General features: G+C 32.7%; 1 protein-coding gene and 1 long non-coding RNA gene across 3 annotated transcripts in view; one reads left to right on the top strand and one right to left on the bottom strand.

The window, feature by feature from the left end:
* The window catches only part of LOC134238638 (uncharacterized), a 182,945-nt gene that overhangs the window by 82,207 nt on the left and 86,810 nt on the right, over positions 1 to 13,928 (bottom strand). The window lies entirely within an intron of this gene.
* Positions 1 to 13,928, top strand: part of LOC134238644 (uncharacterized) — an 84,803-nt gene that overhangs the window by 51,279 nt on the left and 19,596 nt on the right. Inside the window, exons 8-25 of the mRNA XM_062720766.1 lie at positions 5,148 to 5,720; positions 6,025 to 6,100; positions 6,223 to 6,500; positions 7,074 to 7,146; positions 7,256 to 7,515; positions 7,623 to 7,686; positions 7,922 to 8,184; positions 8,520 to 8,577; positions 9,273 to 9,568; positions 9,701 to 9,758; positions 10,213 to 10,478; positions 10,606 to 10,672; positions 10,777 to 11,045; positions 11,180 to 11,249; positions 12,771 to 13,042; positions 13,277 to 13,343; positions 13,445 to 13,701; positions 13,834 to 13,888. Coding sequence (XP_062576750.1) covers positions 5,148 to 5,720; positions 6,025 to 6,100; positions 6,223 to 6,500; positions 7,074 to 7,146; positions 7,256 to 7,515; positions 7,623 to 7,686; positions 7,922 to 8,184; positions 8,520 to 8,577; positions 9,273 to 9,568; positions 9,701 to 9,758; positions 10,213 to 10,478; positions 10,606 to 10,672; positions 10,777 to 11,045; positions 11,180 to 11,249; positions 12,771 to 13,042; positions 13,277 to 13,343; positions 13,445 to 13,701; positions 13,834 to 13,888 — 3,322 coding nt within the window. The remainder of the gene's footprint in view (positions 1 to 5,147; positions 5,721 to 6,024; positions 6,101 to 6,222; positions 6,501 to 7,073; positions 7,147 to 7,255; positions 7,516 to 7,622; positions 7,687 to 7,921; positions 8,185 to 8,519; positions 8,578 to 9,272; positions 9,569 to 9,700; positions 9,759 to 10,212; positions 10,479 to 10,605; positions 10,673 to 10,776; positions 11,046 to 11,179; positions 11,250 to 12,770; positions 13,043 to 13,276; positions 13,344 to 13,444; positions 13,702 to 13,833; positions 13,889 to 13,928) is intronic.

Here is a 13,928-nt window from a genome sequence, read left to right as displayed (position 1 = left end):
GGATTTAACAGAAATTGAGATTCTGCGGAATTATGACCCCGTGGAAAAAAGTATGCTGCAGTATTAACAGAGCAGAATGTAACAAACAATCTGTTTTAGGTTGAATTTGAGTGTGTCGTCATACTGTGATCAGAACTACTATGGACCAGACTGCGACATTAACTGTGTTGCTGAGGATTATGGCTGTAATGGCCATTATAAATGTGGAGTCCAAGGACAGAAGATCTGTAATCCGGGATGGACAGGGAAAGACTGTGACGTACAGATCTCTGGGGGTGAAGGAGACTGTGGATTTTATAAGGGTAGGACATGCTTCTCTCTATTTTTTCATGAACTTTGGCTTGCAGTTTTTGATTCTTTAACCAAAGTAGTTGGTGTTGAGTTCGTCAATTTTACTGACAACTACTTCCATTTTTGTAAGTGTGATTCAGGCTGTGGATTATCAAATGTCAAGGCAAAAAGTTGCACCAGGTACGTCATTCATTATATTTTCTAATTCACAGATTCTACAGAGTTACTACCAAGCTTGTGGGAAGGCTCTTTTATTTGCTCTGGTGGATTGTCTCAGAAAATTCAGATGAATGTTACTCAAAGAAATAAAGATGAAATATTAACCTCAGCTGTGTTGACTTTTGATGGAATCACTGTCACAGCCAGTGGGAGCTATGGTTATAGAACACTGCTCATACAAGGCAAATCGAATCAAAAGAATATAACTGATGTAAAACTCCATGGTCTACAGCCACCAACAAATTTGTCCTCAATGGCAGGAGAATTGACATTTAATGGAGATAAAACATGTACTGTAGTTTTAAACTTACAAAAATGTGAGTATACCAAATAATATTTTGTCCTCTTTTAAAGTTTTTAGCTCTACTCCAGGTCAGAGACCAGAGGAGCTTATGCTTTGGTAAGGTGTTCATTGTCCATCCATATGTCTAGTTGTCTGTTTATCAAACCGTTAGTAATCAATTTTTCAAAATACTCCTCCTCCAACAGTTTTGGTTTAATATCTTTAATATATGGTACACAAGTAGACTTACGATACATAGTTTTTTATATCAGTTTCCATTTAACTAATGGTGTTTTCATGCTCACTAAAAAAATTCTATGAAATTCTTTCAAGGCCCCACTTCTTCTACATTTTTGGTCATATTACACAAATGGACTGTATAAATGTTGCAATTATAAGTCTAATCAGGCACATAGCCAGGCATATGTTTGTATAAGAAGGATGTGGAGATAACGAACAATATTCAGTATTAAAGTCCATAAAACAATACAAAAATAATTTTTAAAAAAACATTTAGATATAATTTAGAACGAATGAAAATAAGCAGAATCAGTTTTAAAGGAAAATACGATAGTATATATACCTCTCTGGAATCATTAAACTTTCCAAGACTTTGGTTTACTATTGAATATTGCTTTTTTTTTTAGTCTTTTTTCAAAGTCCATTACATTCTACCACTCTACCTGACTATTTTACAATACATGTTTTGTCTCTTCAAAAGTCTTAACTTGTATTAATGGGTTCATCCTACATCAATTTTGGACAGATCCTTTGTCATTTTTGAGTGTTTGTCCAAATTTTGTATGAAAACCGATCAGGCCTCGAATTTGGCTATGTAACAAACTTGTAAAGTGTAAGAAAAATGCCATCAGGAGGGGCGAATATGCCATCCAAATCATTGAAAAATTCAGTAGCTTCTGGGGGCTTTGCCCCTAGACCCATTTGGGGCCTTATGGTGTCCCCTAAACCTCCTGCCTACTCGTGAGTCCACATCAAAAGTACCCTAACTACACCCCTGCTAATTAAATCTTTATCGTGAAAATTTAAATCTGTTTTGATTTGTTCAATTGTATTAATATGCACAAAAAAAAAGAAAAGTGCCTTGTGGATTTTTTTTTTACCTTTTTGGCACTGGAGCCCTTGTCTGAGTCTCATTAGCATAAACACAGACTGGCTTTTATGTATATAGACACCTAGCTACTTACTCTACACCATCTAGCCATTTGTTTTTAATGTGGTGATACTCAATTTCAGCCTATTCCAATCAGTGCGGATCTGGGACCTGTGTAAGATATGGTCAAAAGAAGAACGAATTCTATTGCTGTTGTGCACGTGGTGATAAAGGTACATATTTTGTTTTTGAATTAAGATAATGGAGAACACTAACACACAGATGACATGGTAATGAATTTACAATTTTACATTAATTTATTACGGTAATACATATATTTCTTTGAGAAGAGATTTACCTTATTTAAAGTGGCACAGTGACGCACAAAGGGGAAAATTGACAAATGTAGAATTTTCGCATGACCTCTGTAAATTTTGTTCAATTCCTTAAAGTATTAGGTTTCAGAAAATTACAGGTTTCAGTACCTAAAAATTAAATTTTTATGGGGAAAAATAAAAGTAAAAATAATTTCTGTCTGCCCCAGAACGAAAATATTGCAAAATACCCTGGTACTTCTTCCTCCCTATTATACGCGTGCGCAGAAAAGTGTTGAATAAGTTTCCATAGTTACCATGGTCTCAGGTATCCACGAATGAATATAAGTAGACCAAAAAATTTGATGTAATCTTTTTAAAAAGTTGTTAGAACATATTTCTCACCTTTGCATGCTCCAGTTGAATGATGTTTACAAGTTTGAGCTAACAATAAGAGTAGCGTGACCTTGACATATACGAAACAACGAAACGGTAGATACAACCTTTGTTTTTCCAGCACTTATATTGTGCAGTCAATTCTTGCAGTTTAATTGTCATATCTTCGCTATATACTCATAATTTTCGTAAGTCTTTCTCTGTATGCTACAGATATCTTAAAATTAAGATATGATTTTGACTCACTGTGCCGCTTTAATTCCTGAAATACTGTAGATGACTAAATTCTCATGACACCTTATTTTTGTGAGGTAATATTATTTACTCTTTATTAACGAAACTAAATTTTCATGAATTATGCTTTTTGCTCTATGTAATCTTTAGGAATTCTAATATATATGTAGGTATGAAATTTGGGCAAATACACTCTCTTTAATGTTACCGATATTACATGAAAATGAATTAAGTTCTTGCAAGAAAAATGATTTCCAGAAGACAGTTTTATGAGGCATTTCTAGCTGACGTCACAAAAATTGCTTCATTTCTACTGGTTTTCTACATTTTGAATGTTAAGAGTATAGTACATGTTACGTCAATTGTTTTGTCAATTTAGACTGATATTATTTGGAAGTATCAGATTCTGTATAAGAACAAACTTGTTTTTCCACTTTCTTAGCTCACCTGAGCTGAAGGCTCAAGTGAGCTTTTCTGATCAAAATTTGTCCATTGTCTGTTGTCGTCGTCGTTGTTGTAAACTTTTCATAATTTCATCTTCTTCTCAAGAAACACTGGACCAATTTCAATCAAACTTGCTACAAAGTATCCTTGGATAAAGGGGATTCAAGTTTGTTCAAATGAAGGGCCACGCCCTTTTCCAAGGGGAGATAATTATGAATTAGAGAAAAATTAATGGCATTTTAAAAAAATCTTCTTTTCAAGAACCACTGGGCCAGGAAAGATGAAACTCGTGTGGAATCATCCTCAGGTAGTGTAGATTCAAGTTTGTTCAAATCATGACCCCTGGGGGTAGGATGGGGGCCAAAATGGACGATCAAAGTTTTACATAGGAATATATAGGAAAAATCTTTAAAAATCCTTCTCAAGAACCACTGGGCCAGGAAAGATGAAACTCATGTGGAATCATCCTCAGGCAGTGTAGATTCAAATTTGTTCCAATTATGACTCCCGGGGGTAGGGTGGGGCCAAAATGGCCGATCAAAGTTTTTCATAGGAATATATAGGGAAACCTTTTAAGATCCTCTTTTCAAGTACTTCAAAGCCATGCTTAGTGATATTTATATGGAATCATCCACAGGTAGTGTAGATTCTAGTTTGTTCAAACCATGACCCCTAAACTCGGTAAACTTTCAGTAATGATCTGATGTGTGCTTTTTCCTAGCCGATTGCTCAGGTGAGCGATGTGGCCCCTGGACCTCTTGTTAGTTCACCTGAGCTAAAGCAAGATTTTCTTTTTATCAAAATTTGTCTGTTGTTGCTGTTAACTTGGCATCTTGGTTAACTTTTTACATTTTCATCTTCTTCTCCAGAACAACTGGCCCAATTTCAACCAAACTTGGCACAGAGTATTCTTGGATAAATGGAATAAGGTTTATTTAAATGCAGGGCCTTACCCTGTTCTGAGGGGAGGTAATTATCCCAAGTAAGAAAAAGTAAAAATTAATTTGATCTTCTATGGGCAAACAAAGTTTTTTTATGGGTATGAATAGGAAAATCTTTTAAAATCTTCTGTGTCTGTAAAGCCATGCTCAGTCATATTGATATGGAAGTACCCTCAAATAGTGTAATCCTGACCTTCGGGGGGTAGGATGGGGCTACAATGAGGTCCAAGTTTTCCATAGGAATACATTGGAGAAATCCTTAAAATAATCATCTATTGAAGAACTGTGAAGCCATGATCAGGCTTATCTTAATATGAACATCCAATGTCAACTTCCTGTTTGTCTGTGCATCTGTCCGTTTCATACATAACAAATTTTCGTCGCAGTTTTCTCTGCAACTACTCATTGTAGATGCTTGAAATTTTAACACAATCTTCTCTAAGGTATGCCATATGTTGGGATACATTTTTGTTCAAATCGCATATCAACTTCCTGTTTGTCTGTGCATCTGTCCATTTCATACATAACAAATCTTCATCGCAGATTTCTCATTAGCTATTCATAGCGGATGCTTGAAATTTTATTACACTCTTTGTTTAGGCATGCCATATGGTGGGATTAATTTTGATTTGAATCTGATGTCAACTTCATATTTTTCTGTGCATCTGCCAGTAATTGAACTTGTGTATATTAACATAATAGTGCTTATTTACAACAAAGCGGGGGTATTACTAGTGAGCATTGGCTCACAGATTTTTTGTTTTTTTTTGGTTTAGATAGGAAATTCTTTTAAAATCTTCTTAAGATAGTAAATCCATAATCAGTCATATTGATATGGAAGTATCCTCAAATGTTTATTTGTAGAGCAAATTCTTTTTTGACACACTCTTTACCATAAATACTTTTGTTGTCAGCAAGTTCCTATTGTGGATCCTCAACAACTAGTCAGACAAAACCCACTACTTCAACAGCAAGTTCATCAACAACTCCATTGACAACAAAAGAGCTAACAACTCAAAAACAAACTACTCCAAACCCCACAACAGAAGAGATGACAACAAAGACAACATCAAAACCAACAACAAGCAGACCACAAACTACAACACAACCAGAGACAACCACAGAAACATCAACCAAACAGCCCAAAACAACAACAGAAGTAACAACCACTAAACAACCTACAACACTGGAGACCACTGCAGAAACATCAACCACGACAACAGTGGCCTCAACCACCGAGACTACTACAGTGAAAGCCACCACTGTCACTACTAAACCCACCACACAGTCCACCACCACCACTACGGTGGCACCAAGTCCCAGCACCACACGGTCCACCGCTAGATCCACCACCACACACAAAGTGCCAGGATCCACTCCTGTTGTACAGGTTTTTGAGGACAGCTTCTTTATCAATCTTCTGGATAATGAGGTGGACATTACCCTGTTATATGCTATTATGGATGCATATTTGGAGGCAAATAAAGGTCTTGTCTTAATTGTTTTGTTTTTAACTGCATTTCATAAGAGAGAAACAAGTATCTGGAATCAATTTCATCTTAGGAGGCTAAATTTCATTGATTGTTAAGCTCTTCTAGGTCTTGGGAAGATATTATTTAGCATATGTCTTTCATGTATATCTCAATACATTTTCTTGATTATCGAGGTTGTATGTTCCAATAACATAGACATGCTAGTAATTATCACTAAATGTTGTTCAACAAACAATGATTTTGTAAATGTCCTTATGTAAAAGGTAATTTTTATGTTCATATTTTTAAAATTTTACAGGTATACAGGAACTACACAAGAGTAATATGGATTTTCCTTATGGAATATCTACACCTAAATTAATTTATGAAGAGAGGTATATATGAGAATATTTTTTGTTTACTTTTTAATACCAGTAATTACTTTTACCTTTATTTTATTAATTGCTCTGTAAACAATTAAAACTTTGCAATGCTAACTTTATAGAGTCTTTTACAGGAAACACCGAGGAGAATTGCTGACTTTCCTTCGATATAATATATCAATATCAGGTGTGTCATCCAGCATCCAGCCGCCCAGTAAGAAAGAAATACAGGCACAGATAGGAAAACGCTACACCTCCAATGTCAGATTGTATGATGTTGTCCCAGCTGAGTTAATATTCCCAGTATCAGACAGTTTCTACTTTGATGTTTATGGACCAGGTCCATCTGATATGGAAATAGCTATGTGGGAGAAAGTTATCTTGGATGTCTATAAAACTCAAAAGAATTGTAGTAAGTATTTCAATCTTTAACACTTTTGTAACATATATAGAGCATACATAACTAACAGCATAATGTTGTAATTAAAAGTTGAGAGGATGCTCATGTTTCAAATGAGTTAAGATTTCAGGCTCATTGCAACAAACTGATGATTTTTTAAGCAGTTACTGTATTTTTATGTTCCTGCAAAGAAGGGAGGGACTATTGCTTTGCTGCTGTCTGTCAATCAGTTGGTCTGTCTGTTGGTCTGTTATCAGTTTCTGTTCATTTTCTTTACAGAGGTTGCACATATCAAATTAAATTTGGTATACAGATTTATCCTAAAAATTAAAAGAATTAGTTCAGGTTCTGTGTTAGGTAAGGTCAAGCAACTTTTGACAGAGTTATTTCCCTTGGACAATGGACATAGTGTATGTCCAGGGGAAGGGGGGATATGTGTATCACAAACATCTCTTGTTAGAATTTGCTTTAATGGATATCAGCGTTTTTGTATAGTACAAGTTCACTAAAATCCTTTTGTTCCATTTATTATGGCTATATACATCATTGCTTTGAATGCTCATGTAGAATGATTTTTTTTTCAAGATAAATCAGCAGCAGCCTGTAAACTTTATGACATATCAATTAAGAGCACAGATGAGTACATGGATTATAATGGGTAAGCCTTAAACTTTGTACAATTTTTTCATAACATTTTGGAACATCCATTATAATATTTCCAATATGATGGAAGCAAGAACTGACTTTTTCTAATAAAATATTTACAGGTCAGAGGTCACCAGGCTGTATATTTTTGTCCTTTATATGGGAAAAGTAATTACACCACCCAAAAATAAGGATCCATACATGATAGCTGTACAGAATCACACTAAAATCAAAGCCAAATTCTACACAGGAAGTTTGGATGAACATGAGCTGTTGTGGTACAGGCACCATTATGATCTATTTATAGAAGGTGCTGTGGTACAAAGTGATATACCCAAGTTTGTGGAAGCAATCCAGAATGCATGGTATAAGGCTCAGCCAGGTAGAGATTTTTATATTTTAAGAGCTGGTTGTAGTTGTAGTTTTCTAGTGTTACATTTGTTACTGTATTAGATATTATTTTTTACTTATTTTTTATCTCTTTTTCAGGTTATAACTGTCCAATATGTAATGTTGTCATTCACAGAATAGAAAAATATGTTGGAGAAAATGGGTTAGTTTCATTTTTTTTTCAGTCATTAAAAGAATATTTTTTTTGATGTACAATTGAAAAATTGGAGTCCTCTTAATAGATTAATTGTCTTAATGTATGGTTTTCAAACACTTTATTTAAAAATGTGCTAAAATGTGCTAATCAAGAAAATAGATTTCTTCTCTTAAATTTTATCAAATTAACTAGTGTATGTATATGTAACATGTAATGATAAAACTTTTTTTTATCTTTTCAGAGAGCCTTTAACAGCTTTAGTTTACTACTTTCAAGTTCGACAGATATTTTCGTATCCAAATCAAGATGGAAACCTAAATTATTTACAATATATGAGGATGGAAAATCTAACAGATATAAATGGCAATCAGTATAAGTTGTATAATGGATCTAGACAGTATCGTTATCGCTATGGTTATAACCTCCTCATAGAAGGCGAAGTAGATCCCAGGGACGGGAACCAGTTTACAGCACTCATAAAACAAGCCTGGCTAGACTATAATGGTAAGTTAACAGAATAGGAAATGTAGTGAATAATAAAAACGAAATGCAAACTTGTTTTGTGATTTTTTTTTATCAGAATATGATGTTGATCAGAGATGCCATAAAATTATTTTTAAATTAATCCAAGTATAGTTGTTAATTTAAGCACTATATTAGCAGAATTATGTATTTATGAACTTATAAGTAACATATTAATTTCAGGTTCAGTGTTGAACAATTAGGGATCTCAGTCCTAAAATAACATTTCTTCCTGAAACTTTGTTAAGAATTTAATAATTATTCTCTTAACATTTTTGCTCTTTCATTTATCTTTGTAATTTAATTTTTATTTTCAGCATCTCTTGCTAGCATAACTCCCAGTAATTTAATTGAGGAATATATCAGCACATCAGGGTAAGTCTTTCTGTTCTGGTTTTATTTTTTTGGGTGTGGGGGGGGGGGGTGACACATATTGATGTATCATGGCCAAGATTTTAATTGTATTGTCCATTGTGTAACCCTGTTAAAGCATTTTGTTGATAAACCAATATTTCTACTATAGCTGTAGAACAAAATTTTAATTGTTTTGTCTATTGTGTAACTCTGTTAAAGCATATTTTGTTGACATGCAAATATTTCTTCTAGCTGTAGAACTTAAATATGTACGAGTTAATAGTGTTTATCAAATAAGATTATACAGTAAAAGAGAGAAACAGAATTAAAATGTGTTTAGAAATGTTGCTTTTTAATCAATTTTACATGAAATATATAATGATATTGTAGAATTCATGGATAAAAAGTTGTTCAGTTATATTGGAAATATATATTCCTATGTTTTGTTCACATGTCATAAAATAGCTTTCCAACAAAATCCTAATACAATTATAACAAATTACAGATTTAGCAAAGTAATTTTCATAGTTGGATCCAGCCAATCAGAGAGATGGAAATTATTCTTATGTAAAACAAATGGGTTTTACTGTTGTTTTGTAATTTTGAAATTTTATTTTCACATATTTCTTCCATGTCATAACAGAAAATAACTTTGTGTATAAGTTCTTCAAGGCTTTGTACATAAAAGTAAAACTTTAATTATTCATTTTTTCTAGTGACATTGTATCCAACATAGTTTGTTTTGTATCACATGGTGACCTTGCCATTGATGCTCGTTTGATCTCCACCCCCTCGATGTCATGGTTACAGAGCTGGAGGAAGAACCAGTCACATCTGGCCTTCTCCAGGTCAGGAGGTCAGCCTTACGAGGTGTACACTAAATACGCCCTCAATCAGCTCTACCTCAGGACTGATCTATTCTCCATCTATTTTGAGGGCTACATCAAGCTTGATCAATGGAAAGACATTACAGAGTCCCTACAGAATGCTTGGAATTCTACTACATTTTCAGGTATTAAAAGGGTACTCAGTTTTTAAATTTATTTTCTTGTGGATAACAAAAAAATGCTTATGAAGTAATTGTTAAATTCAATACTTTGTGTTATAATGCAAATGTCAAAAAAAAAAAATTTTTTTTTTGCAGGAAAAAGACTACATGTCCAGATTCTGGGATATAGCACCTTCTCTGTATATTTGAAGAGGTGAGTAAAAAAATTGTAGAAATTAAAGCACAAATTGTTTCCACCTCTTTGGGCCACACTTTTTTTAAAGGACATTAAACTTTATAATCCATTATGTTATGAAAACTGGATAAACATGCATTTCAAACATTATATGTAGAATAAGAGCACAAATTGATAGTCAAGAAACTGTAGAATTTATTTATATTTGACTTATCTCTAAATATGCCTTAAACATGGGGATAAAATCAATGCATGGAGTTCTGGTAATATACATGTGTACCATGCATTTACAGCAATGTAATATTATATCAAACACAATAATATTGAACTCTTAATGCTCATTTCAATTATCACCATTGTAATTTAATGATGACTTTTTTGGTTTGGCAATTAAATGTTAAGAGCGTTTTTGTTCTCCATTCAGTTTTCAATTTTTCAAAACACTTTAAACTGGATCCTTGCTTTCTTTCAGAGAAGCTGTGACTATGTTATGGTATGCCCTCTCTGTGGATGAGGAGCTAGTGTCCCCCATTTCTGTACTGTACAGTCAGATGACGCTGGTGTACAACCTAACCATGGTCTCTCTAGCCTCCAAGTACCCAGTGTATGTACTGAAGGAGGGATTACTGAACACAAGGAACCAGTTTACACTGTATTTCACCACCAAGATCAACTATCTTGATTTGGAGGGTAGTTTGAAGGTGCAGCTTCTGAATATTATTAAAAGGAAATGGACAGGTAATTATCAGAATTAAATATTACAGATCACTTAGTATACATAATATGGATTTTGTAAGAGAAAATAAGAATTTAATCTCAAAACAATAAAACTATATATATTTGAACATTTTATCTTAAATTTCAGAATCCAAGAAATATAAGAATTTAGATTTGTATATTGACTACCAGGAAAAGGTGTTTACAACCAACAGGTAAATTGAAGGAGTAAAAAAAGTGAAAGCATCAGAAATTTTTGCTGTTGGATTTCATATTATCATTTTTAAAATCATAGTAACATTTATTATCATTTGAACAGCTCTATACTCTGGAAATTGGTATTTTATTTGATGTCAAACCATGGAGAAGTCCAGAGCCAGTTTGTGACCCCTATCACACATCAGTTGTTCCAGTCAGAGGAAATCAAGGGCATCACTGGTCAAGCATATCATTTATATACAGGTCAAAGGTCATCCACCTGGTTATCTTATAATAGCCATTTCTCCTTGACCTTTTCCTCTGAAGTGTCAGAACAAGAATGGTTACAATTCAGAAAAGTGCTTCAACCTCACTGGTGTAGTGTATTTAGTGAGTATAACTTTTTTGATTGTGGTTGGAGAGATTTCAATATTGAAAGTTTTCTTAAAACCTTTACTGAATTAAGATTGTAGAATCTCAGCTTATATCAGATGTAGTTAACATTTTTGTCCATGTTTATTTAGAATGTAATGCGGGACAGAATGTCACCATCTTGATTAAAGAACAAGAGCAGTATTGGAGTGATATCACAAGGTAGGCTTTAGATGTTCTAGTTAGAAAAAGACTAGTTTTCTATGTCAAGACAGTTTAAATGCTGTACCTTTACTTATGCAAAAGCCTTTAATCTTGAAGGTATCTGTTTGTCTTCCCACTTAGCCAAAATTCTGAAATTGACACAGGTGACTGGTTTTGGCTAGGTGGGAATGGTGTAGAGGTAAGGGGAGGGAGAGAACAAAAGAAATTAATTACAGGTGACCTAAAATCTGTTTTTTAAAAGTTAACCACAGTATACATAAAATGCTGATAAATTAATGAATGTTAAATGACATTATTATTATTTTAAATTATATTTTAGATTTTTTTTAAATTTGAACTGATTAAAGCCATTTTTAAATCAAATTCATTAAATTTTTACTGAATAAATAAAAATAAGATAGATCTTTATTAATGTTTTTTTAATTTGTACATGGTAAATGGCCTGTATTTTATTTAAACTTCTATATCATTTTTTGTTTATCTTAGTCTTTAATTTGATTATGTTTTAATGTACTGCATAAGCTGATCATTTCAAATAAAATTAATACAAATAATTACCAATATGACTACATTAGACTGTTTTATTTGAAAAATATGTTAAAGCAAGATTATATTTTTAATAAATCACCTATTTATCATTCAAAATTTTTTTTATAATATGTTTGCTTTGAGAGACAAATTCTTCTTCGATGCATAGATGTATGCCAAAAGTTTAGAGATTATTGACAAGTTTTTTTTTTCTAAATAAATTTACATGAACATTTTTTCTAAAAATCCTAGTTCTTTTACAATACTTTCATTTTGTGCATATAAAAAAATAATAAATCCGATAATATTTTAATAATTTAACAAAATGTTACACCAAGAAAATTTGTGTCGACTATCCTTATAACTTTTTATCTATAATATAAGCCAATTCTTATCAGACTTATAAAAATTATAGAAGGTTAGTTCTAATGTAGTGCACGTGTGAAAGATATTACAATAAGTAAATATGCATATACGTATACAATCACAACCTCTGTTTCTTTATTTCAAACATCAATATATTTTTTTTTGCTATATGTAATTCCTATATTTAATTCAAATATTAAATCAACTTTTTTTTCTTTTCAACCTCCCTATCTTTTTATTGTAAAAAATTAGTCAAGTAATAATTCAAATATATTCAATAACTATTAAATATTGTCAATTATTATTTATCTCTGTGTTAAAGGGTGAATTAATTTTTTTTTTCAAATTATTATGTAGAACCTGATTAATTAATATGTAATAAAACAAATATTTATATGTATTTTGTTATTGAACTTATACACCACAGGTAATAATTACAGGTAATAAGCATAAAACAGACTATACACAGGTGACCACTCAGGTGTGAAAATAACAATTTTGGCTAGATGGGAATAAGAATTTCAGAATTTTGGCTAAGTGGGAATAAACCATCTGTTTGTCTCTCTCTATATTTACCAATGCTAAAGAGTTATTAATTGGTTATCCAAAATATTTTAACCATAGAAAATGGTACTGGCGGTTGGTATATTTTGTCCGAGACGGCTCTCACCTCATCAGCTCTCGGTACTACTCCATTGACATACATAAGTTCAATATCTCCTTGACCAATATTTACAATCAGACCAAGCTAGAGGAGAACTCTGTCATTGGACAGTGGAGATTCTCAAGGTCATTCCACTTGTGGACGGAGGAACACATGACAGTGACTAATGAGGCAATCCATAAGATCGAATCAGCATTACTGCAGGCCTGGTACAAAATGAATGTAAAATCTGGTAAGGAAAAATTAAATTATATCTTCTCAAAAAAAAAAATTGCATTTAGTTTTTGTTAAATTCTGTGCAAAAGGATGTAATTTGATTTTATTTCTAATTTATCACTGTGTTTCACATTGTTAAAGAAAAAAAAAATAGGTTATCAAAACTTGTAAATCAAACTTAAAGAGGATCAATCTTCTTAATTGTAAACTGTAATTGTGTTATATATTGAAAGTATTTTCTGCTTTGTAGATTTAAAGACATGTAACTGCATCTCCATCCATGTTTTGCCACAGAAAAGTTACTATGCTGGAAGTGGGTAAGTTATTCTACAAACTGAAACTAAAATTTGTACAAATTGCTTATCAAAGTCATGCACAGTAAATCTGAGAATAAATGATATTTTTTCTTTTTGTGCAGAAAATCTATATGGAGACTGACATACTTCATTTTGTACAAGAATAAGGTAGTTATGGATGCTCATTTGTGGCCAACATTGAATACCACCCTGATAGACTGGACTTCAGTGACCTCCACCAAGGTCAAGGTCAGAACAGATATTGACCTCTATTACTATCGGTACATGTTGATGTTCTATCTCAATCACAAGCTGTCTGTGTCGGAGTACGGGAAAGTGGAAAATGCTCTGACAAAGGAGTATACCGACAGGCATCCAGGTATTTGGTGTTAAATTAAACTAAATTGCAAGAATTTTTGATTTTTTTTTTTTTTGGCAACAAAGAAGAACTCTTTCTGCTAGGGATGGATAAATGAATTCCTTTAAACAAAAGTGTATAATTGCTTTCTAGCTTGTGGATGTAATGTTTCTATTGCTCACCAAGAAGAAGTCATTGACAGTCATGGGTGAGTTTAAAAAAAAATCAAAAGAAAAGTAAGTTTTCAA

This window comes from Saccostrea cucullata, unplaced genomic scaffold, assembly GCF_032062105.1.
Source record: "Saccostrea cucullata isolate Sc308-1 unplaced genomic scaffold, CSIRO_AGI_Scuc_v1 ctg196, whole genome shotgun sequence".
NCBI lineage: Eukaryota > Metazoa > Mollusca > Bivalvia > Ostreida > Ostreidae > Saccostrea > Saccostrea cuccullata.
The sequence above is the reverse complement of the archived record's forward strand: the minus strand, read 5'-3'. Positions and strand labels throughout refer to the sequence as shown.